We start from the raw sequence: 26099 nt of genomic DNA, 5'->3' as shown, positions 1-26099 counted from the left end.
TATATATAGCTTACTGTACACTCTTTAAAAATAATGCTTTCCAGAAGGTTCTTTGTTTGGGAACCATTCACTTTACTGTTGCACAAAAGGTTCTTTGAAGTCAATTTTAGATCGAAATGCTTCTTTTCAGAACCAGTAACACATTACAATTTTTAACTACATTAGTCGATCACGAACAACAATTCTCAGAACACTGCAGTAGTTCTTGATCTCAGTTAATGCTACATTTATTAATACATTTTTTAAATCAAAAGTTTCATCTCTTAACATCAATTAATGCAAAGTGATCTAACATAATTGACAGAAGTCTAAAAATGTCAAAAAGTGTTTTTGTAAAGTGGAACTGGCTGATGATTTGAATCTGTTTGGTTGAATAAAGAATGATTTACTGTATAAAATGTGCTGTGGCTTCACAAGACTATTATTGTTTATGTGGAAGCGGCCGTGTTCACGTATGTTCAGAATGATGGAGCGCTTGAATCAATACGAACGTGTTCGGTGTGTAATTCTCAGGGGAGGAAGAAACATAGATTACACGTAATGAAATTCAGATTTACTGGCATTGATGAAAGTAAAATGTGCCAGCTCATCTCACTGCCTGTGTGTGTATGTGTGTAAAGAAGAAATGTTTTCATGCAGAGAGTTTTGAGAATTGATGTTTTAAAGAAGCAAAGCTATAGACTGATGCGTCTCATATTTTGATTTGACAGCCTTGTATCCTCCTGAACAACATTCAGCAACTGCGAGTTCAGCTGGAGAAGATGTTTGAATCCATGGGAGGAAAGCAGGTGAGTTTACCGCAGTACTTCTGGTGAAGTCCAGAGCGATGTTTTTCCACTGTAACATTCCTGTCTGTGCCAGTCGAGTTTGTAGATCACCCGCTGATGTAAGACTGTGTTCGTGTCATGCTGGAAATACCGTAAGCATGACGTGATTACGTGCTCGACAAAGACCTGATCGGTTTGTAAGAAACTTGCAATCCTGTGAAAAATGCCCTCATGAAAAAAAAGCTGGAGTTTTTACGTAAAATAATTATTTTGTTAATACAAACAATAGTATTCTGTAGCATTAACTATAGTGAATTGATAAACACTGTAATATACTTTCATATTTACTATAGTAAGGTTCAAAATCACTATGGTATCTAGGAATTGTACAGCAGATGACTAGTACTTTTCATGTCGGTGAAATTTACGATTCTGATTCCGGTTGTTCTGTGTTTCTATTAGTGATGCTTTCAGTACTCACTGTAAGAAATAATTTACATTTTATTTGTATTTGTTTAGTTATTTTTTATAAATCTAAGGTGATATTTATTACTGGAGAATTCTCTTCTAGTTATTCCTCGAGAACATCAACAGCAGTGATTTCTGCGTGACATGAACACAAGAGTGTTTACATCCCTCGTGAACTGTGCATGTGTTGTGTAAACTTGTCTAACGTTGACAACGTCATGAGTGGTGTTATCTGGTTCTGTTTCCCTCTCCTCTGGGCTCTTGCACCAGGAGGAAGGTACTGTGGTCTTCTGCAAGGTGTGTTTCTCTCTCATCCCTCACGGACAGGCACAGAACGTTGGGTTTTAATAATCTGACAGGAATACTTTACCCCAAAATGAAATCTGCCGTGATCAGTTACTCTTCCAAACTTGTATGGCATTCTTTTGTGTGGCACGAAACAAGACATTGCAGAATGTCAGAATGGCTCTTTTGCATATGAAGGGGCTTTCAAACCTTCAATATGCCACATAAAGCATCATAGCAATACTTCACACTACTGGTAGTGCTACTGTATATATAACATTTGGAAAAGTTTTTGAAAAATGACATATTTCAATAAAATTTCAAAGCAACAGTGTTTTCAATTTTGGCTCTCAAAGAAAGCTTTTATTTGGTGTCAGAAGGCTAATACATTGCATGAGCCAAAGAGAACTTAAAGAGAACTTTTTAAAACTTGTCTGCCCCACCTCCCGCGTCTTTTCATTGCGTGATCAACAAAACACCTGACTTTTGTGTTGCGTTGAACAAAGAAAGTCATACAGGTTTAGAATGACACGAATAAACAATGACAGAATTTCATTTTCGGCTGAACGCTTCTTAAAACAGATCTCTAGAGTCTTGATTTATTCAACCTGACTCCGCCCACTTCACTCCAATTTCCTGTTTTCTCTCCCGCACTATCGAGAGCATGATGCACGTGCTCGTCGCTTAGCATGAATCCTCACAGGAGTCATTATTATTTTTAAACTCAGATGCTAATTCAAGGAGTAATTCAAGTTGAAACGAAGATCTTTACAGATGTTTGTGGGTGATTTGCACGCCAGCATTTGGTTTACAAGACTGGCTTTAGGTTGTTTGTGGTGTTCAGTCTCCTGAAGCGAGTTTGAAGAGATTCTCGGATGAGTTTTTATTGCTTTACTTTGGTTTAATAAAACTCTGCGTGGCACCTATATTACCGGCTTTACTCCTCAGGCGCGTCGGCATCTGTCTGACACCTGCGGTGCTTAAAACCTCTCAATAACATGGTGAATTCTTTCAAAGGATCGGTTTTATCCAGCCACAAAGATTAATTCAAAGTCTAATTTAAGATTCATAAAGAATGAGTCGAGGTGTCTCAGGTTAAGATTAGATGTCTCACGTCTGTTGGAAAGAAGGCTACAGGCTACCGTACTTAAATATGAGTTAGAAATCCTGACTAATGCATGAGGTCTGCTTCCATCTAAAACACTCCAAATATAACCCGACACGGCCACGACCACGCCACGCTTCCCAAAGCAATTAACAAACTGAACGAAAAATGTAATTACACAGACTTCTTATCATGGAATTATAAGAAAAAGATCCCAAATTGTTCAGTGAAAGTTCATTGAGGAATTTAACGATGATGGTGTTTGGGGACTCTTATCTGACCAGTCAAAGATATGAGAAACGGCACAGGTTCAAAATAAGTTATCTTCTGTGGAAGTTTACATTGTGATTTGCTTAATTAAAAATTTGAGTATAATCACATTGACTTTATTTCACTTTATTTCAATTTTATCTTTGCTCTCGAGTCAGCCAGACATCACTGTATTCTCAATACATTCACATTCTCTTCGGAGTATATTTTATATATCAGTGTGACATAAGTGAAAGACAGTTTTAGTCATATTAACATTCTTTTTCTCATTTTACTTTTACTTAAAAAAAATGTTCCACCATTATTGGTCATGTAGATCCCATTACTGTAATATTGTAATGTATTTCAGTATTTTTTATGTTTATCATAAGATATTACATCAAATACAGTTGGGATATATGAAGAGTTTGGTTCCAAAATGAGATAATGTGTTTTATTGTGTTAGTTAGCCGTATTTTTTGAGTTATTATGGCTTAAATCAAAACAAACCAACCGCAGTTTAATTGATATTAAGGAATGCACAATAAAAAAACGTGATTTTTTAAAAATATTGATATATTTAATAAACGTAGTTATCTCATTTTGGAACCAAACTCTTCATATACATATTTTGCAATTAGAAAATTGTAACATTGTTTTATTTTATTATTGTAATGAGAAGGAATTTTGTGTTGCTTTGTAGTCCTGAGAATTTGAGGGTAAAACATACACTGCCGGTCAAAAGTTTGTGGACACTTACTCACTTATGTGTTCATATTTTAGAATAATAATGAACTTATCAAAATTATGAAATAAAACAAAGGGAACTATGGGAATTATGTTGTAACTAAAAAAGATAAAAAAATAATATTATCACCTTTTGACTAGAATTTGCAGACATGTTTTCTTGTCATTTTATCAAGAAGCTTCTTGAGGTCTGCTTTTTAAACAATATTTAAGAGTTCCCATCTATTCTCTTATTGGCTGCTCTTTCTTCATTGTTCAGTCAAAGTCATCCATTTCAAAAACATTTTTTTATTAAACAAAGCGTTCGTTTTGTCATGAAAAAACATGTTTGTTTGCAACATTATATTTTTGTCTGCTAAACTAATTTCAGACATTTAAGCAGACACGTTCACTTCAAAAGTATTTTTAAAATAACACTCAAGTGTCCCTAAACGTTTGACCGGTAGTGTGTACATGTCATGACAATAGTGTACAAAAGCATTAGCTTTATATTATTTACACACAACATAATTGATCATTCTTTGTACTTATTTTTATACATTTTCTTAACAATTTTAGTCAAGTTTACTCCACTGCTGTGTAAGTTATTGATTAATAGTGTTTATTATAGTGTTTTGAAGTGTTGACTAAATTGTTTAAATGAGTGAAGCATGTGTTGAATTTGTGTTGTCGGTCAGATTTAGCAGGATTATACGTAACTCTGCTCGTTTTCTAGATTTTCACCTGTTGCTCTGTGTGTGTCAAAGTTCCTCTGATCTCCATTAACCTGATGAGATCTGAGATCTGCCATCATCAGATTGATCTGACCCCCCGTCTGTTTACCGAAAACACTGAACACTGTTAAAAGCTTGTACACACCGGGACTGTAACTTCAGCAGCTCCAGGCACGTGAACAAAAGCGTCAATCTCATTGGTCGGCCAGTTTTTGACGCAACGTGTCAAACCAAAAAGACGAGCCCGAGGCGTTTAAGAACCACTGGCTTTTTGCGCGTCGGTGTGCGTTTTGCGCCCTTTGTTTAGTCACGAGTCCCGGTGTGGACAAGCATGAAGTCTAGTTTATTGAGTGGTCAGTTCTGTTGGTGGAGTTTGTTCCTCACTGGTTTCTGTGTTTGTTCTTGTAATGTACATATTTCTGTGCGTTGCTGCAGAATCGACTTTCATTTTTGCAAATTTCATTTTTCCCCTATGAATGGAGAAATAACACGCATTATTCATCACTACTGACAGGTTTGGGTGTTGTGGGGTGTCTGATTCATTTCAAAGTTATTTCCCTAAAGACACATTTTACATTTAAAAAAGAATCTGCTAATATTGAGCATTGATGATAGGTTAAGCTCTGCTGAATATAATGAAATCAGTTTAAATGTGTTTTTCTAAATTGCTTTCACAGTTTTGCATTGTTGCAAAGCACCTTTACAGAAAATACATTTTAGCAGTATACTAAAGAAAAAACTGTTATAGACGAATAAATAATACCAAAAGATACAAAATACATGCGAGTAATGCAAATGTTTCATAAGATGTACATTAGCGCCACTAATGTGAAAATAATTACAGGTAGAACAAGAAAAGGTTTATTCAAGAAAATATACAATATGTGAAATACAGTAGTGTCTTGAATTTACAAACTGAAGGTTTCTGTTTGGTTTAAAGAATAAAGTAGTTCTTATTTGTTCCTCGTGAAGAGCGTCCAGCATGTAACTGTTTGCTAATGAGAATTGGGAGTGTGCTTGTGCTGAACTGGCATGAACAATCTCATAATGCAAAAACAAATCGTAAAGCTGTATCTTAACTGGAAGAAATGTAGCCTGGTTTAATGCATTAAAGCCACGTGTAGATGGCGAACCGGTTGTCTGTGTTTAGTGTGATGTGCTCATGATAAGGTTGGAATGCCAGACACCTGCGTCTCATTGGCTCATCTGGCTGTGATGCGCTCGGAGGCTTGTATTGAATTTGCAGTCATTGTTAGTCAAGGGAATCCTCAGTCAAGACCGACCGCGTGCGCTTGACTGACGGCTCGCTGTGCAACAGATAAAAATCACCAAACCATGTCATTCAAACAAATCTGTCAGCCAGTTCTCCATCAGCCCTGAACCTGTTAACAGATTTCCATCAAGTCCCGGCTGAGCCATATGGATTATTATACAACCAGGGTCCAAAATCACCTTTACTGGCAGGCGGCAGCAGGTGGAATGATGAAAAAAATATCAGCTGTAAATATTTTTTGCAGACTATGATTTCTCATTTTGAATATAGGGTGAATTCAGGTCAATTGGGACATTTTGGGGCAATGAGATGAATTTCGAAAACTGAAGTGACTTTCCCAATAAACCTGAATTCATCCGATATGTATACTTCTAACAATTGCGAACGCGTTGTTTTCAAAGCATTTTTTGCTTTAGCAGACAGTTTGATTGAAATAACATTTCAACACTGGACCACAAATCCAGTCATAAGTAGCACGGGTATATTTGTAGCGATAGCCATCAAAACATTGTATGGGTAAAAATAATTGATTTTTTTCTTAAGCAAAGATTGTGTATCATGACGATATTTTGTAAATTTCCTACCGTAAATATTTTATTTTTGTGAGTGGATGCAGCCAAATCGCCAACACAAATGGCCAGAAACACGCCTACGAAAATCGCTCGCTGCTGCCGCTCTTTAGAAATTACCCACTCAAGTTTGGTATCTATGTAAAGCTTCAAATTTCTTCTTTTGGGTTCATCTACTGGGTTCCAAACAAACCCGTTTCTTCTTGGCAACGGCCTGATACAGCGCCTCTGATGGACAACTTTAAAGGCCATTTTCTCAATACTTTGATTTTTTTCCACCCTCAGATTCCAGATTTTTGTTCTATCCCATCAAACCATACATCAATGGAAAGCTTATTTATTCAGCTTTCAGGTGATGTATAAATCTCCATTTCAAAAAATCGACCCTTATGACTGGTTTTGTGGTTAATATAGCAAAATGTCATTTTAAAGTGTGAGAAACCCAATGCAATAGAAACAATCAACTATAAACATTGTCACAGTATGATAACAAAAATCCAAAAATGTCAACCTGGACTCTTGTGAGTGTACATTTTGGACCCTGGATACATATAATACATGAGTGGTTGTCTGATCCATTACGATTTGTAACAAGAAAATTTGGAAGTTTGGAATCGTGTACAGTATGTACAGTAGCTGATATGACGAGTGATGCTGTGTTTGTCTCACAGCTGGATGCTGAGGCCAGTGATCTGCTGAAAGAACTGCAGAATAAACTCAACACAGTGCTGGATGACCTCAGCGGGGTCTTAGGCTCCAGGTGAGACCTTACCATGACACAATTATTGTGTAAATAAATGTGTGATTCACAGGAAAATAATACAGGGTAATGATTCAGTTCAATTTAATCGAAGATGAATTGTTGAGATACGATATTAATATTATTGTCCATTTGGCTTTGGTTACGTTAGAAAAAAGGAGGATGAAAAAAGTCAGACACTTAAGAATAACACAGAGAATAAGATTACAGATTCAAAATGTTGTTATAGAAGCGGACACGCGGCTGAAACGATAAAGAAATGTGGTTATTTTCATGTTTATCATGTGGCTTCAGTTTTAAGCCTGTCATCGAGGACTGCGTCAAACAGATGAACCAGGAGCTGACGCAGATGAAGGGAAACGCCGGCAACAAGAGTAACGCTGCTATGGATGCAGAGACCGTCCTGCGACCCCTCATGGATCTGCTGGACAAGAAGTAAGAGAGAGTGCATCATCAGATGAGAATGTTCTCCCGAAACGTCAGACTGACGGTGTCTTCCCTTGTCTGCAGTTTAATGTTGTTTGCTAAGATCTGTGAGAAAACCGTGCTCAAGCGAGTTCTGAAGGAGCTGTGGAAAATAGTCCTCAACACCATCGAGCGACAGATCGTTCTTCCTCCTCTCTCAGACCAGACGGTGAGTCTCTCTCTCGCGCGCTCTTAAACACACACATCCTTCAGTGTGTTGCATGCAGACATCATCATTGTGACATCGGCTGTTCTTAAAGATCAAAGATGCACACAACTCCTGAAGTGATTTCTCTCCACATCACCTGCAGCATTGCCTTGAGCTGAGAAGGTTTTCACTTCACTTGTTACAGAAAAATATCAAATTGTCACAGCGGTACTCATTGAACACGATATTCCAGAAGGGGATGTGATGTGTCCAGGGAACACTTCCTACAGCACCTGTCTGTCCATCTTCTTTATGAGCTGATTCTGCGCCTAAAGTTCTGACCGCTAACTCAATAAACACGCTGTTGTCTGCTGAGACTTCTCGTGATGAGAGCGTGTTCATGCAGTTTAGTTGGTAGAGCGTTGTGTACATCATGGGTTGGATTCCAGCGACACGCATGTTAACACGTCCTCAGAAACTAATGTATAGTGTCATGCAATGTAAGTCGCTTTGGATAAAAGCATCTGCCAAATGCGTGAATGTAAATGTCATACAAGAGACGCATCGATTGAACGTGTTGTGAAACGCTTTGATGCGCTTCATGCCAAATGCATAAATGTTAATGATTGACTTTTGTGTTTTTGTCAAACAGCAGGGAGCTCAGATGATCTTCAGTGCTGCCAAGGATCTCGGTCAACTGTCCAAGCTGAAGGTGCGTCTTATAGTTTAAGATTTTAATTTAAGATATAAAACAAAATCACGGAAGTGTCAGATTTGACTTTAAAACAGCAATTCCTCCAAAAACAAACACGAATTGGTTGTTTATTCATCCATAAGGGTCAGAGATGAATAAATAAGCTTTCCATTGATGTGTGGTTTGATAGGATAGGACGATTTTTGGTCGAGATACAACTATTGAAAAATCAGGAATCAGAATCAGGCCGTTGCTAAGAAGAAACAGTTTTAATGCTCTTTATTGGCTTACCGCTGTTGTGGAGAGTAGATGAACCCGAAAGCTGAAATTCTAAGCTTTACATAGATACCAAACATGAGTGGGTTCTTCCCAAAGAGCGGGCAGCAGAGAATGATGTTTGTAGGCGTGTTTACGGCCATTTTTATTCACGATTTTGCTGCATCCACTCACAAAAATAAAGTTTTGAAATATTTACGGTAGGAAATTTACAAAATATCTTCATGAAACACAATCTTTGCTTAAAATCCAAATGATTTTTGGCATAAAAGAAAATACGATAATTTGGACATTTTGGATTTGGATATTTCTACAAGTATACCTGTGCTACTTTTGACTGGTTTTGTGGTCCAGGGTCACATTTTTGCTGCAACACAAAATGTAAACAACATTCCAAAACAGACATTAGAAATATTTTTTTTGCATTTTTCTGGGGGGTTTTGTGTTGCACTGAAAAATCAGCAAACCGGTTTGGAATGCAACTCACTTTATGATTTGAAGTAGAGGTATGCATTCCCGCGGCTCTTTCCGTGAGACTCGCGGGACCCGATACGGATTTTTGCGGTGCGGGATTACCTTTTTTGGATAAAAGACGGTAGCGGTCGGAAACGTTGGTACTATGGACGGGAGCGGGTCTTTGGACGGGTGCCCACTCCCGACATCCTTCTAACTGACCACTTGTAGAGCCTGATCTGAGGACTGTGTCATGCATGTGCTGCGCGCGTGGACCAGTTCTTACTCCTAGTTTCATTTACACGCGTCAGCCCCCAGACAGAGCGGGCAGGTCGCCGAGTGCACCTTAGAGAAGCGTTCGTGTTTTTTAGAGGGGGGACGGTCATCAGGACATTTCTTGCATGGATGTTATTTTGCACGAGCTAGCTTTAAGCCAACGTGTTTCGTTTATTCATATTTTGATTAAAGGCGGCGTATTTAATGTATTTAATTATTTTTCTCTGTGACATTTTGTATACTGTATTGACATTAAAATGTAAGAACAATTTTGTGGATTGACAAGACGAAAAAAGAACTGATATGTTTTTAGCGCATTTTTTATTTGCTATGGAGAAATTTAAATGTGAGATCTTAAATGTGAGATCTGGAAACGTGATCTAAATTTATCAGGATCCGTCGGGTCGGGACGAAAATCATTCTAAGCAGATAGCAGGTGAACACAGAGTGAATTTTCAGCGGGAGCCGGTGGGTGCGGAATAAAATTTAGCGGGAGCAGGATAAAAAAAACAGCCCCCCGCAGACCTCTAATTGGAAGCAAATAATGACAATGTTTTTATGTTTGAGTCGGGATTAAAGAGAAATAAGAGCAGCTTTCTAATATTTCCTCGGAGCGTCTTAATACAGCGTTCCCCTTTTAACAATAGTTTTCATCTTTCCTCGAAGACTTTGTAGCTGTCCATCAAAACCATCCGTAGCGGTCCGGCTAACTGTTAACATCACTGTTGTGTCTGTGAAACGCTGCAGGAAAACACTGATGATGAGAGAGATCATCCGTCCTGCGCTGTGAATCTGAACAAGCGTCAGATAGATGGAGATTATTCCCCCAAAGTCTCATTTTCTCTCTCATTTCACATGCATTGAAACACCTCTGCTCAAGTATCGCTTTACCTCAAACTCTCTCATTGTTGTGACTTCTGTCCACTGCGCTCCAGTAAGATGGTTTTGTTTCTTTGGCTCTGTTCCCGATAGCCAACTCTCTTCAGAGGGAGCATCTGTTTACATCGACTTCCTATGCGGCTCATCCAATCAGAACTAAGTGCGGTTTTGTGAAAATCTTTATGGACTGTAAATCCAGTGTCGTAACACGTCTAGCGTATGTGTGTGTGTTTGAGGATTTATTGGTGTGTTGTGCAGTGAGGCAGGCGGTCTGTCCGGACCGTCTCAACGCTCGATCAATACTCTCCAGTCAAGTGTTAAAGGTCCGACCGCATCCCAGAAATGTGACCTGCAGATGGAGAATGTCATGGACAGGAATGGTGTGGACGCACACGGATGAACTTGATTTGTTAAGGAGCTCGTTTTTAAGCTCCTCTGTTATCAGTGTCAGACTTATTAAACGCTGCACATCCATTGACCTGAAAGATGAAGTCAAGTTGAAGTTCTTCTCGAATCGTGGTGAGGATACAAAGTGTTTGTAGTCAGAGAATTGTTTCTTTAGGTTTTGGAGAGCTATGTTGGGTACCTGCACAAGCTCGTTTTAAACACATGAGCATCCTTATGAATCCTCTGCTGTTTGGATTTGACCTGTAGTGTTTAACGGTAGAGTATAACGGTATAATGCTTTGCTATGAATGCGGTCAATCTCTCTCTCTCTCTCTCTCTCTCTCTCTCAGGAGCATGTGATTCGAGAGGAAGCTCGGAGTCTGAGTCCTCGGCAGTGTGCCGCCATGGATCTAGTGCTGCCCACCATCAAGGTGCCCGCCCCTCTGTCTGTGTCTCTCTCACCCTCACACCCCCCTTCCCAGCTCCTCTCTCTCTTTATCATTCTCCCCTCCCAATTTCAATTTTCAATTTAAAGATTCTTTATTGGCGTGATTGTGTGTACCTACAATATTGACATTATACAAAAAACAAAAACATACGCAATAACAATAAAAAGGTTGTTATTTAAACAAGGTGATGAGTGAAGGATTAAATAAGAAAATATGAAACAAAATAAATTGACTTTGTTAATGCCCCCCTCTTTCTTGGTTTGTAATTTAAAGATACTATATTAAAGCATTATGCATAAAACTATGACAAGAAATATTCAATATAGGTGCATTCTATTTTTTTCATGTCAGTGTAGACTAAGTGAAAAACCTGACGTGATGACATTTTCCTACCATTACTTTTGTGATTTAAGACCACCAGGGCCAGTTAGGAGCCCATTTATCCAGCCTGTAACTCTTTCCTTCAGAGACCTGTGACAGATCACATTCTGTGATAAAGAACCGTTAGATCAGGATTCTGTTCATCGGGTGTAAGAATAGAAACATAAGAACGAATAAGAATAGTCCTGCTGGTCTTTAACGTGCTTTTTACGTATGAAACACACACACACACACACACACACACACACACACGCACACACGCACACACGCACACACACACACTTGTTGAGGCTTTAATGTAAATTGATATACCAACAACGTGCACATGATTTTGTGAGCCTTTAACCTAAACAACAAAGGGAAATGGAAGAAAAATACGATTCATCTCAATTGCATGCTTGGAAGCGATCTATGAATAATAGAGCAGAAATAATGCACTGACAGAAGATCAAAACATCCAGCATTCATGCATTCAAAATCTACCGTATTGTGCTGTAAGTGTTCCACAAGTGTAGCACGAAGACTGATGTGGTCAGAAAGTGAAAAAGAAAATGAAGGAAAGCATTTGAGCACATAACAAGATTTTGTCTTAGATTTTGTCTATATTTGTACATTGTGTAGAGGGAAAATAAATTGGAAGAGGTCAAGATGCAGAAGAGAGTCAGTCAAAACACTTTGGTGTTTGTGTCACATTGGTGTTTGTGTTTGTGTCAAATGTCACTTTGGTCTTTCCTCTGTGGAAATGTCATTTCTCATAGCAGTCGTTTGCGAAACCAGAAAACATCTCACAGTCACCTCACACACTACTGGAATAATAAAGTAGTTATGACACACACACACACATTTCAGCGTCATGATAATGCGTACATATATATTTTATTCTTCAAATTCTTAATCGTAACCAGTCGTTGTGTTTCTTCGTTCAGCAATATTTCCATGCGGGTGGAAACGGCCTGAAGAAAACCTTCCTGGAAAAGAGTCCCGATCTCAAGTCCTTGAAATACGCCCTGAGCCTTTACACGCAACCCACAGATGCCTTGATCAAGAAATATATATGCACCCAAACCTCTCAAGGTATGTTTGTGTTCATTCTGTGCATCTCACTGTCGGGAGTCAGGACTCTCGGGTACCTTTCAGAATGCTGAATGACCTCTCTAGTGTTTTTGAAAGATAGTAGTATGCAATACGTGCGTTATACTGTGCACCCTATACAGATTTTGGAAAACATGGATGACCAACTCTATGTCATCATGCCAAAATGTGCGGTTTGCCACCCGGGGCAAACCACTGCGTGAGATTCTGGATCTGTTCCAAACCCTAGTGAGACATTTACATAGACAGCATTTGAAGAGATTGTAGACCGTTCCAAAGAGACCTGCCAGAATTGAATATAAAACACACTGTAAAAAACGACACCGATATTTACTTAAAACAATTATGGTAACAATATTACACAAAATATTTTTAAGTACTTATTTTCAACGCCCATGAATAAATCAAGTAAAATTACCTAAATTATTTAAGCACATGTCACACGATAAACTTAAAAAAATCAAGAAGAAATACCAATTTGAGCATTGGAGTTAACTTCTTGTTCTTTTGTAAGTTCAGTTTAACATTTATTATTGTTTACAACAAATATGATACTAGTAAGCTGAGAGTTGTCGCAGTACTGACATTAACACACATCATGAGCCCTCCCATAACCTGAGCACAAGCATCACTCTTCTGAACGATGGTAACCACGAAACTCAAAACTCTTCATGACAAGTGAACAATAAACACTATCAAGTCTTTCGTTTTATTGTAAAGCCCATAAAATAGCACTTTTTCACAAAAATGACTCTCCTAATGCTGTCGCATGCAAAGCATGCTGGGAACTCTAAATTCACTGTTCAGAAATGAACTAAAAGAATTCATGTACACAGCAAAATCACCGATGTTAAAAAAGCTCAAATTAACTCTCATAGTGTGTATTATATAATCTACACTTTGAGAGTGTGGATGGTTGAGAACACTATGAGTGTTAATTTGACATTTTTTAACACTGGCGATTTTACTGTGTAGTCCCGCCACAAAACGATTAAGTTAAGGTCCTTTATATAAGTTTAAGTGGGTTAAACATGATCACATTAAGTTGAATTCACTCAATAATTTGTCCATTTAGAAATCCGAGATTTTTCTGTAATTTGAATTAAAATTTTGGTGAAAAAAACAAGAACACAATTGTATTAAGTAAAGTTTACTCAATTCATTTAATGATATCTACTAAGACCCAGAATCATGTTTTACAGTGCAGTTTATAAAGAAAATGACTTAATTTCGAAATAATTCTCTGAAGCAGACGTGCATCCTAATGAAGTCTCAAAAGGTCTCATTAAAACATTTATCGTGGCATACTGTTTCACATGCTGTTTTAAAATCTAGTATGCAGTACACAGTGTGCAGTAGACAGTGTTCCTTTTAGAGCTCCTGAGGCCCAAATCAATCTGTGTTTTCATGCGTCCTACACAATGTTGTGTATTTTTCTGTTCTTTTGAGGTGATGAGCTGTGTTTACTCGCTCAGAGTTCATGTTGGCTGTAATTCATCATTTTCCGTCGGAGCAGGTGATGGAAAACCAGGGTTCCTTTGCTTCTGAGGGGGAAATCTCGGCAGCATAATTCAAAGATGTCACGCTTACAAAACTTCCTGGCACTTTTCAGGAAAGACAACTTTGATGGAAAACTCAATCTAGCGTACAGCTGCACTCTCTGATAACGTTCTATGGTTATATATTCACCGGTGTGTATGACGTATTTAGACGACCTCTTCGCGTCTCGCCTCCAGAGATTGAAACTTGAACTTCATCTCGGTTATATTCAGAAAAATCAGCGCAATGTAATAAACTCTTTGATTGTGCGCTGTGACCTTTGAACGTTTCAGGAAAGCGCCGGAGCGTCTCAATTCAGCTGGCGTAACTGGTCTGCAGGGCTCATGAACTCATCAGTGATGGAGTTTGTGTTGTCATTTCATGTTCATTGACTATTTGACTATTTCATCTAGAGATGCACATGATATTTGATATTTGTCACTTCCTCACGTATTCCTCAACATTCAAGTTCACATTGAATTTCTAGCACTAACCGCTTTATTTGAGATGTTGGATGTGTCCAGATGTTTCTAATGTCCGCAGAAAAATACACTCGTCACCGTCAGGCACAGAAACACTTGTGAAACGGCGCGTTTGTTGTGTGAGGTCAGAGAGCAAATGAAATCTGAGGCGGAGGTTAATTCAATCCTGAACGATTGCTGATGTCTGCCGTGCGTCCTGTGGGTCATTCTGTAGTCTTTCATTTAGCTAACACCCGTCATGTGCTTTTAAATGAGTCTGAGTGAATGTCACCCCATAGCCATTCTGTTTGCTGCAAACGTTAGAGTCTTAAAACGCTGTTAAATTCAAACTCACAGCTTCCGATGACATCCACGCCCAGAGAGTTCTGACAATTGCAGGAGGAAAATTTGTGTTATTATTATAAAAGGTTTTTTCTAAAAGGCCACAGTAGCTTTCGTGCTTTAAACATTATTTCCAAACAATCCAAACGCACGGCAGGTTTTGACATTCCATAAAGCAACTTTGAAATGATTACTTTTTATGAAGTTTTATTAACAAAGTTCTATCCATTATATGTAAAAGTGAACTCGTGAACTACTCATGTTAAGTCATGTTATGGTTTGCCTCAAATCCATAAAAATGTGAAGTCATTTTAAACATGTAATCAACTGAGTCTGAATTAAACAGCTGCCGTGGATCTTTATCTCTCTCGAATGGAAACTTTTTCTGTCTAAAACCTGCTGTTTTAGCCAGCTACCTTCTAAAATGAGCGCTCGTATATCACAGATTCAGATCGCTCTGCCAAGACAGCACCTCTGTGTTCAGAAAAGGCAATCCCAGAATGCACTGCTCAGAACGTGAGAGTTAGGCTGAAACTGCCGATGCCATAAATTAGTTGGTTGGTTTGGAAACAATGCTATTGTCTTGGAAAATGAACTCCCGTATTTCCAATTATCAGTTACAACACGTCCTTTGGCAGGATATTTATTGGTGCATGTAAGCGCGGTCATTTATCATGCACGAGAAAAGATCATGCGTGTGTGTGTGTGTGCGTGCGTGTGCTGTAAGGACGTCAGTAGTTGTGTTGAGCGCTGCTCTAACGGCTCCTCCGAGAGTTCAGATGGAGCACTGGAGCTGGATTAGAATGCAGCACACATTCAAACACAATCATCTGCCAATTGAGTGTGTGTGTGTGCGTGTGTGTGCGTGTGTGTGTGTGTGTGTGCGTGCGTGCGTGCGTGCGTGCGTGCGTGCGTGCGTGCGTGCGTGTCTGTGCGTGTGTGTGTGTGTGTGGATCAATGTGTGCAGTGAAAAATGAGCGCCTTTATTTTGAGAAAAATCTCTCACCCTTATCATTTTTCGAGAATACACTTCTATAGTTTAAATAATTTATCACATTTATACTATATAATGTTTTTTGGACAATATTGCCTTTTAATGACCCTACAGGTTCGAGTAAAGCATCAAAACATGCATTTGTGAATGAGAACATAAAACTGGTTGAGGTATTTATTCACCAAAACATTTTGGCAAGAATAAATGGTGCGTAAGAGAGTATGGTTTTTTTAATCGAGTAAACAATGCAATTTATGCAACAAAATTGTGTGTCTTTCCTATGAATGCAGTTAAAATACAGAAGAAAAAAAAACATTTTATACCGATTATAATATGATTTATTAAGAAAGAAAGCAAGCAATCAAAAAGGTTTTCAAAAAGCACCTTTTCCTCACCGATGTCACAGAGAAATGCAGATGAAACACTTTGTTTCTCTGGATAAGAGCGTCTGCTAAATGCGTTTCATTTCAATGTGGTGACTGATTTTGTTATAGATTGTGTGTGATTTGAGCAGGTCAGTATGTAACGTGTGCATCTTGGTTTCAAGATGTCAAACATGACTTTCTTAAAAACACAGGTATCGTCAAATTTCCTTTACATTCATTTAAAACAAGGTATTACGTGTTTAAAGGAATCATTTCAATTAATAATTTTTTACAAAAAAGACCTTAAACATTCTCATTACCATAACCTTTTTGGCATGTTTTTTTTTTAACTGAAGCCATGATGCCTAAGCAAGTTTTCATTAATCATACATAATAAGACATTAATTAATTATATTTTAATAGAATATTACAGATGTAAAATTTTTTGAAATGTGGAAAACTACCCGTATCTGTAATGAGCATGAAGAAACTCGTGTACACAGCGTGACAAAAGATTATTACGTTTTTAACTAGAAAAATATAAAGAAATCTGTTAACTTGTTAGCCATTTGAAAGGTACTATAGTAGATGTGTTTCTTTACATAAAATCAAACCTAATGTAAATGTATTTGTGTGTTTAAACAGTCTTTTCAAATGTTACGGAGGATGAGAGTATCAGTTATGGAACCTCTTTCTCTACACATGAATATTCTGTCAATCGTTTTTGTCATTTTTTTATTATTAGAGAACATCTAGTAGAACATCCAATTGTTTTTCATAGTGTTTTAATTTTGCTCTGTTTAAATGACAACATATAACGCACTCAGACAAATCGGGACACGTTGCGGTAATGAGAATGAGAAGCAGAAAAATCAATAAAATACATAAATATTTCATTCCCATGTCAAAATCATGTTTTGTCCAAGGGAGAGAACACAATTATCTTTATTATGCTCATTTTATGTGTTACCGATATGTATGTTTTATAATAAAAATCTTTACTGCCATGATGTTTCAATGGTTTCGTGAGAATGTCTCAAAACTGTTTCCAGGTCAGTCAACGTCTGGGTCTGTCGGGGAGGTCGCCATTCAGGTGGATCTGATCTCACATCCCGGCACAGGAGAGCACAAAGTCAGCGTTAAAGGTAAAAAAACACAGTGCAGTTAATTCACGATGAAGATCCTGATGTTGAGAAAACCACAAGTAATTGAAATGAACTCGTTTCTGTTCGCCACACACAGTATCTTCATTTAATCGATGGGTGTAATTTGACAGATAATGTGTTTGGATTGTGGGAGACATTTGGTACAGCTGTAATTACCAGAACGAAAGTTTCCAGTGTGTGTAAAGACACTCATCTGGACTCTTTATTCACATCTCCGTCACTGTCAATGATCTCAAACCGCTCTACAAGACACTTTACAACTGAACTACAAAGACACACCTATAAACACCATCAATGACCACAACGTCGTCCATTACAATACATAGTATTGCTAAAAAAAATACATGTTTGCAATTACATTTATTACACAATAGACTTATTTTTTGATGAGTGTGAAGTGATGTAACCGGTGACTCTTTGCAGTTGTGGGTGTGAACAACATAAACTGGCAGACCAACACCATGTTCCGCCCATTCGTGGAGATCAACGCCATTGGACCCCATCTGGCTGACAAGAAGCGCAAGTTTAGTACCAAAACCAAGAACAACAACTGGTCTCCAAAATACAACGAAACATTCCAGTAGTAAGTCCATCATTATACTGAGGTACCAGCCGAGTATTGTTAAGCCTAAATAGAGATTTTTGACTTGATGTGTATGAATAGTTGTAATCAAATAGTTTCTCGTATTTTTACATTTTTATTTGGATGTAGTTCTGTAAGTGACGGTGTGATCTGGATGCACCAAGTGGCGATAGATCAAAGGTTTTTGGTTTTCTCTTTGGTCTGAGTCACCAAAAGAACAAAACACAAATGTTGGCAAACTGAGAAAGATGTGTTTTCCATTCCATTATGAACAAATGAGCAACGAAACCCAACTTCACAACAAAATACTTTAAAGGCGGTTTCATCTTAACAACATAAACAAACGTTTCTGCGCATGCGCACTTTTGTGACCCCAACTGAACTTCCGGTACACATTCACAAACAATAGAGCGCCTGTAGATTATTTCTGATAAAAATCAAAAGAAACCGAGAAGAACCGTTACCTTGTAGTTCCACCGTGGACCCCCGGTTGAAGACCCCTGGTCTATAGAATGAAGTATATTTCCCCCCGTTCTCATTTATACAGTACTACAGATTATCCAATGGCACATACCAGTTTATAAAACTGTCACAATTAGTTTTCACATCACTTTGCATTTACTACCCCATCTTTCAATCGAAAAATAACACACACTTTTAGTGATAGTGTGGACAGATGAATTGGGACCAAGTCTGAGTGTTTCTCTCATAAAGGAGAAAGACAGATTGTTCCCGTCTACCTTCTGTTTTTCTTTTTTACCTGCATTGACCGGTCATTTTCAAAAGAGACCACAGAACTGAACCGTGCACATGGAGATTTACTTCCGACAGTCTGGTTTTAAACTTTAAAGGCCCTTGTGGACAAAAGGATAATTAAGATTCGGCTTTAATGCACAAAAAGACATGCATTTCACATCTGAATAGACATTTAGGAGTTAAATGTGATGAAATTGAGAATCGAAAAGCGTTCACCACATAAAACCCAAAGCACACCTCTGGATATTAAAGGCCTTTTAGCATAAAAGAGCTCTCGTGTGTTTTGTCTTTTTTGTGTCAGAGAAATGTTAAACACTGAGGTAATAAACATACTGACCCGGCAAATGGAAACTTGCTTGAGTCTCATCCGTGTCGCAGATATGTCTCCTGAGAAAAGAGACGGATATCTCACACACTTCTCTCAATATGAACTCAAGCATTTCTCATCAAATTGACCCAAATCCAGATTACATGACTTTCTCGTACAGTAAATGTCTTCTTCAGTGCATTGTCTAATGGTTTGGACGGCTCTAAATGAACTCTAAAAGCATTTCTGCGTGGCTACCATCATCATCACCTGTTGTGTACTTCATCCAGAAGTCAGTTTTGCTATTCAACTCACACAAATGATGCTTGTGTGCTTCTTCCAGCGTGCTGAGCAACGAGCACGGCCCGGAGGCCTACGAGCTTCACATTTCCGTGAAGGATTACTGCTTCGCCCGGGAGGATCGCACCATCGGCATGACGGTCCTTCAGCTCCGGGAGCTGGCGGAGAAGGGCAGCGTGAACGCCAGCTTTCCGCTGGTCAGGAACGTTCCCATGGACGAAACCGGCCTGACCATCATGAGAATACTGACGCAAAGGACCAACGACGAAGTGGCCAAAGAGTTCGTGCGTCTGAAATCAGACACGCGGTCGGCCGAGGAGGTGTCGTGAACGGAACGGTTGTGTTCGTTTTTGTGCATGTGTGTAAAACATCTGTTGGAATGTTCATTTTAAACTACAAGTACGTACAAAGTGTTTACCTACCGTATTCTCTCTATCAAATATTATATTCTACAGAGTTATGTTCAAGAGACGTTGAATACAGTTTTGTATGACGATTAGTCTTTTTGAACAGATATCGTATTTGTTCAGATAAAGTGCCAAACTTGACGAGTTTAAGAAAAACAATAGTCTGAACACAAATGCATATGAACTATTGGTGACGTCTTTCTAAATTTGCTCGATTCTTTTGTCCAGTGTATGTCATAATCTCTTTAAGCGTGAAGCGGTTTCCTTCCTATCGTTCGCATTTATTTCGTCTTTACGTTTCCCGCACAACAGCACCGGTGGTCTCGTTTCCTTGGTGACGTCTCTCCTCCCATGTGTTCACGGTGGGCGTCAGGTGGGATTCTCACCCTAGTTTTGTATTTTAAGCGGAGACCATTTTTTTAAATGCCGATGACTGCTACGAATCTCTTCATAAGTGTTTGTAATTTTATAGCCGTTGACAACAACAACAACAACAACAAAAACCACACCTCGTGTGCTGGCGGGGAAGGTGGAACTGTCTTTCCCTTCGATTTCGTTGGTTTATTTATTTGTGTTTCTATTTTTTTTTACAGGCTGAATTTTCTGAATTATCACTGTGAACATGGGCTCCGAAAGGCAAAGCTAACGTCACATTTGCTGAATCTTTGATATCATCTTTTATTTTTTTTAATTCAAAGAAACTGCCAAAGTTCTATTTGAAAATGTTCCGATGAAAGCAATCCACGATCTGTATGAAAAAATCAGTCTGCTGCATACTGTACATGACTTCTGTGTTTTAGTATTGCCGAATCATATCTGATTGTCCACGGCCCGGTCTGAGTTTGTTTCGGGGTTTCTGTAAAGTTGTTTTATCTGGTAAACGATAAAAGTTATTCACTGTCATTTTAATTATTTTTGGTTACAGAGGAAAAAGTTTAACATTTGGTATTTATGCAACATTCCTATGTATTGCACTGATGGCAAACTGTATGTCATGTAAATATATTTAGTGAGAAATTGTAACGAAAGCGTCATGCATTTTTCATTTTTGCACATCAGAATTTAGATTGGAAGCTCTCCAGTTCACTCATCGCATTCATTGGCATTTTAAAATGCGTTTAAATATGGTTCAGCCCATCAGAATTTAGATCACCCATTGTACGTTTCTGTACGTTCTGCTTATCAGGCGGCTTATATTACAGAGAGATATTTGTGTTTTAGTTCCATAAGTGAAACGGTTTTTATCAATAGTTCTGTGCGCACATTTATTTTCCTTCCTATGTTTACCCCTGCAGTGTTCTGCTCAGGAAAACCTTAGAGACAAATCGCCACGTTTCTAGAATATTTATTTTGCAGAGACACCATCCAGAGGTAAAAGAATCATTGAATGTGTATACCATATTCAAGGCATTTACACACACAGTCATTTGACTGCAGCCTCTGATGAATGGGAGGCTGTTGCTATGGTAACGCTGTAGCTCAGCCTTCGAGTGTTACGGGTGATGCGTAAGAACTGACATCTTGAAGAAAGGTAACCAGCAATCAGCAATCTTTCTGTTCTCGTGGGTCTGACCCTGGGTCAAAGATCCCAACGGGGAAAATGTAGCTTTTGAAAATAATTTAGAATAATTGTCTGTGCGGCATCTTTCATACAAACCTTGCTGAAAAACAACGGACTGGTTGATTGTTGCTGATACACCCGTCTGACATGACTGCGTCTCCAAAACAGATCTGATTGCCTTACAGAAAAGCCACACAAATTTCACGTGTGCAAAAACATGTTTCGGAACATTTTAGTGTGAATCCCATGGGATCGCTTGAAATCATGTGGGTTTTTTTAAGGCTTTCTACACATATTAAGTACAAGTCATTTTTTAAATAGACAATCAGAAGAAAACAAAAATGATCAATTATATCTCTTTTATGTCTTTAACAGCAATGAGATTTTTTTCTGAGGTCTCCTGTTTCTTCATTTTTGTATGCTGAGAAAAAGTTCAAGAGTTCTCAACAGTGTCTCAAATTGTGCTCAAATGAAAGATATCTACACATTCAATCAAAAGGCAGAGATTTTAGTATGAACTCGTAGATTTGTCTTTACGTTTTTTTGCATGACCTAATGATCTTAGCTGTGCTTTGCATCTTCGTTTAATAACTCTATACTCCAACATCAACCTTTGGGATTTTAAGAGAGATATGTTGAGACAGAAAGGAAAGCATAAACGAGAACTCAATTTGGAAAACTTTCATTTCACAAATTAGAAAATAGTAAAAGATGGTTGCGAAACTTGACCAGCTGCTTAGAGTCGAGCATTAACACATGGCACAATCAATTCTGAAAACTTCACAACACAACCAGAAAGATGAAACGGTCGTCTCTTTCTCTGTCAAAAGCACCACATGCTGTCATTTATGAACATGTACAGAGTCGAGGACACGCGTGGGTAGGTGGAGATTTATTGTGCATGTGCCCTTGATCTGTCTGCTTATGGCGGAATATTCAAATAAGGGACAGACGTATATATGAGTCTATATGATAAATCTGATCCCACCTGAAGAGGGTGATAACATTCAACTCTATACTCTTACTCTACTGTACATGCCATGAAGTGTGTTTTTTGCATCCATTTGTATTTCTTCTAAAGAATGATATGAGAAACGTCATTGAGAGAATTCACTTACAGTAAAATAAAACGCCTCCTGAAAACATTGTTTGATTACAGGCTTTCCCGGAAAAGAAAAGAAAAGTTTTTCATAGCTCAAGAGAGTTCTCAGTTGTGTTTCATTGAAGTCTCAATTTAGTCTCAGATGTTTCTCTTAAAATTGCTTAGGAGACATAAAAACACAAGCAATTTAAACACCTGAGGTGTAAAACGAAAGCATCTGAATACCAGAGGTGGACAGTAACGAAGTAAATTTACCTGAGTACTGTACTTAAGTACACTTTTTGAGTATCTGTACTTTACTTGAGTATTATTTTTTCTGAGTACTTGTACTTTAACTTAACTACATTTGAAAGACAAATATCATACTTTTTACTCCACTACATTTATAAAAAGGTCCAAAAGTAGAAAATGGTTTCTATGCAGCGGGGTTTCCTGTGTGCACAATTTATCTAGCTTGCGAACTGCCAGGACCTTTTACTGTTGCCAAGTATTTCAGTTTTTCTAAGCTCGCGGTTTTCCGGCAAGCTTTGAATGGCATTTGGCAGATTTTTTTAACGCAAATCTGGCAACTCTGGGATCTTCCCGCTAAACTAATGTAAACGTAGGCGCTGCTACACCATTGATAGCGCTCTAAAAATGCAAATAGAACAATAAAAGACGAAAAAGGCACATGTTAAAGTGTGGTGTAATCATCTGTGAGTTACGATCAGTCAAAGAACATAGAAACATCGTCATGAAAATGATCGGCATAACGGCTAAACGGTAAATAAGCATCGCATACACCTTGAGCTACGCGTGCGTGTTAACTTCTGATCTGCTGCTGTATCATTTAAAGCGATTTGGAAAATGAATGATGTTTTTACTGAAGTTACTATAGTTGAAGTATTCCTTTTAAAATAAAAACTATAGAACCCTGCCCAAAATACAACATAAAATGTAATGGATTTAATGATTATAATGGGAATTGTACTATGGATACTTGTTGTCTACTTGTATGTGATGGATTCTATTGGTGGGATGGTAAATCCTATTGGAATTAAACCCAAAACACACTACAAAGAGGAATTTAATTAAAAAAATCTCATTCTAATTCAAAAGTTCATTGTTTTTTTCAGCAGGGGTGGTATTTGCAGTTAAACCACAGTATCCACAAATTTACAATTTTCTATAAATAGGAACCATACTCCAATTAATAATCTTTAGTAAAACCACAGCAACTTTCATTATACTAGCTATAGTTTATGTTTGTAGTTAAATTATGGTAATACAAATGGTAATAAATCCAACAAACACATGGCTTCTACACTTTACTATTTACAAGAACCTTACTACTTACTGGTAAATTGCTGCTAAAACTGGTAAAGGGAATATACAAAATAAAAAAACACTGCTCATAAATACATATAGGCCTAGGAGGCTAATGAGGATAATTAGGCTAAATGATCATACAGGATTATATCTAAACTAAACATATATGTGCTAAACATATAAAGCTCTTAAAGGAGTTGCTCACTGCAAAATTGGCCCCCATTGACTTTCCATAGTAGGAATAAAAATGACTATGGAAAGTCAATGGGGGCAAATTTTGAAGTGAACTACTCCTTTAATACAACTGATACTGTGAGCTACTCGGTGTATTCAGTAGGTTGCTTCAGAGGCATAAGCTATACGACAATAAAACAATGCAAAACTGACATAAAGGAAATTTACTTTTAATACTTGAGTACTTTTAAAAGCACGTACTTCTGTACTTTTACTTAATTAAGAATCTGTCTTTACAACTTTTACTTGTAGTGGAGTAATATTTGACCAGTAGTATCTGTACTTTCACTCAAGTAAGGAAGTTGTGTACTTCGTCCACCTCTGCTGAATACTGAGATCTTCACTAATATTGACTGTTGATTGCAGACTTGACAAATCTGAGCTCAGTTTGACACGCTGTTGACATCTCTTCTCAAACTCTCATGACATTTATCAGATTTATGACTCTTTTTCTCATATCCGAGACGCAGATGAGACTTGAGCAAAAGTTTCCAATTGCTCTCCATTTGATCTCATTGATGTCTAAGAGAAACGATTGAGATATTAAAGAGATCTCAGCTTTCTTCTTCATTTGTTGGGATCTTGGCAAAAAAGTAAGTACACTTGAGAAGCGGCAAGTTTTCACTGTTGACAGGATTAAATCTTTCAGGGCTCTCATTCGTGCCTTATTTTCCTCTTTTTTTACGTTTCAAATCCAGTGGCGTTTGGCGAAATGTAATGATGAATGCCACTGTAAGTCAGGTTTGCTCTTATCAGTGTTATTTGGGCCGAGTCGAGCTGAAGGCCGTTCCTCGTTCAGCCATTAGGACGGAATGTGCCTGGAAAGCACACATCTCTCATTCAGACAGCGTCTCGGGGAAGACGCAGCCCGGTGTCATTGCTCTCGGAGCGATCCTCAAGCGGCTGTTTGTCCTTATTGGACATGTCTGGAGGAAGTGAGCTGTCCTGCTTCATCAAGCATAGAGATACGTCCTGTACATACACAAACAGCCATAAGACATTAACCTTCAGTCTCACGCTAGCTCGTAACGCTCGACTCATAAACATCAGGAGACATAAAAGAACAGAAAGACAATCCGGATTGGACACGGATGATGCAGAATCCCGTAGTAGACTTCACATGAAGAGCGTGTGCGTGCTGAGGATGGTACAGTAACTAAATCTGTGTGTTTGATAAACTGACAAGGACTTTCGCTTTCATTCGCCCGACATTCATTTGACAGTGAGACGTCTAGTGACATGGCATATTTATGATCCTCATAATTGCTTTCGAGGACGGGAATGTTAACACCTCTAAATGTGGTTTATGGAGTTTATCATGCCATTAGAGGACATGATGCTCTGAGTGTCCGACACGCAAAGAGGACATGATGAGAGTCTTCTGTTCCTCACGTAGAGCTCGTTATGATTTGAGGAGAGCTAAAAGAAGTACATTTACAATACTTGTTTTGTCATTTACAGTGAACTATTTCTTATAATTGTTATGGTTGGGTTGGGTTATGCCATCGTCCTAAACATGATTAGGTTGATTTTATGAATCTGTTCATTATGTCACAGGATGTAAAACAAAGGAATATTTTCATGAATATTCCAGACAACGGAAATCTCAGAATTGTTTTCAGAGATGAACGTGTCAGACAGGGACAGGTGAAAGACGTGGGGGTCTGAACGCTGCTCCACAGGTAGATAATCACTCAGAAAGATCCGCCTGCCGATTCTCTTCCCCCAGCTGTTCTGCGAGACGAGGACTTGCCCCCTGTAATGAGAGCGTGTCTCAATCGTGTAATATAATATAAATGAACTCCTCAATGTCGTCTGACAGAGGACGGATCCGCCCAAAGTCCTTCATTCACTGAAGATCCATCTGTTTGATAACTGAGACGATGAGAATGTTTTACAGAATATGAAGTCTTGTTAGTCTGTATTTCTATCATGAGGTTTAGCGAAAACAATGTGACGTAATGTTGTTTAAAATGATTGAAAATTAGTAGATACCCCCGGTCACCTTCTCCTTTAGCGTCGTCTGATGTTACACGGTGGGAATCTTAGATCTCACTGTCACTATAAAAGCTCCTCTCGGGTTTTACTTCCGACACTCAGACGCAAAGTGTCTCATCTCGCTGTTTTATTTCCGCTTTCTTCTGCACATCTGAGATCTCAGTGTTCACCTCACAGCTCCACCTGGATGTCAACCGAACAGACTCTTTCGGTCTTTACTCGGTCGCTCCTCTTTCCTTC

At 38.3% G+C, this 26099-nt stretch overlaps 1 protein-coding gene across 7 annotated transcripts in view; it reads left to right on the top strand.

Moving 5' to 3' along the window:
• Nucleotides 1-20705, top strand: part of LOC130562385 (protein unc-13 homolog C) — a 118931-nt gene extending 98226 nt beyond the window's left edge. For 2 of the 7 annotated variants that reach the window (XM_057347300.1, XM_057347298.1), the window contains 11 exons: nucleotides 711-788; nucleotides 1506-1532; nucleotides 6848-6936; nucleotides 7231-7371; nucleotides 7447-7570; nucleotides 8202-8261; nucleotides 10865-10945; nucleotides 12271-12418; nucleotides 17190-17282; nucleotides 17727-17886; nucleotides 19293-20705. In XM_057347300.1, the coding sequence (XP_057203283.1) occupies nucleotides 711-788; nucleotides 1506-1532; nucleotides 6848-6936; nucleotides 7231-7371; nucleotides 7447-7570; nucleotides 8202-8261; nucleotides 10865-10945; nucleotides 12271-12418; nucleotides 17190-17282; nucleotides 17727-17886; nucleotides 19293-19578 (1287 nt within the window). In that variant the 3' untranslated portion in view covers nucleotides 19579-20705. The remainder of the gene's footprint in view (nucleotides 1-710; nucleotides 789-1505; nucleotides 1533-6847; nucleotides 6937-7230; nucleotides 7372-7446; nucleotides 7571-8201; nucleotides 8262-10864; nucleotides 10946-12270; nucleotides 12419-17189; nucleotides 17283-17726; nucleotides 17887-19292) is intronic. The other 5 variants (XR_008963944.1, XM_057347302.1, XM_057347301.1 and 2 more) reach the window with 5 other exon arrangements.
• Nucleotides 20706-26099: the final 5394 nt, after the last annotated feature.

This window comes from Triplophysa rosa, linkage group LG12, assembly GCF_024868665.1.
Source record: "Triplophysa rosa linkage group LG12, Trosa_1v2, whole genome shotgun sequence".
NCBI lineage: Eukaryota > Metazoa > Chordata > Actinopteri > Cypriniformes > Nemacheilidae > Triplophysa > Triplophysa rosa.
Note: the sequence above shows the minus strand (reverse complement) of the source record. Positions and strands in the feature narration are given on the sequence as shown.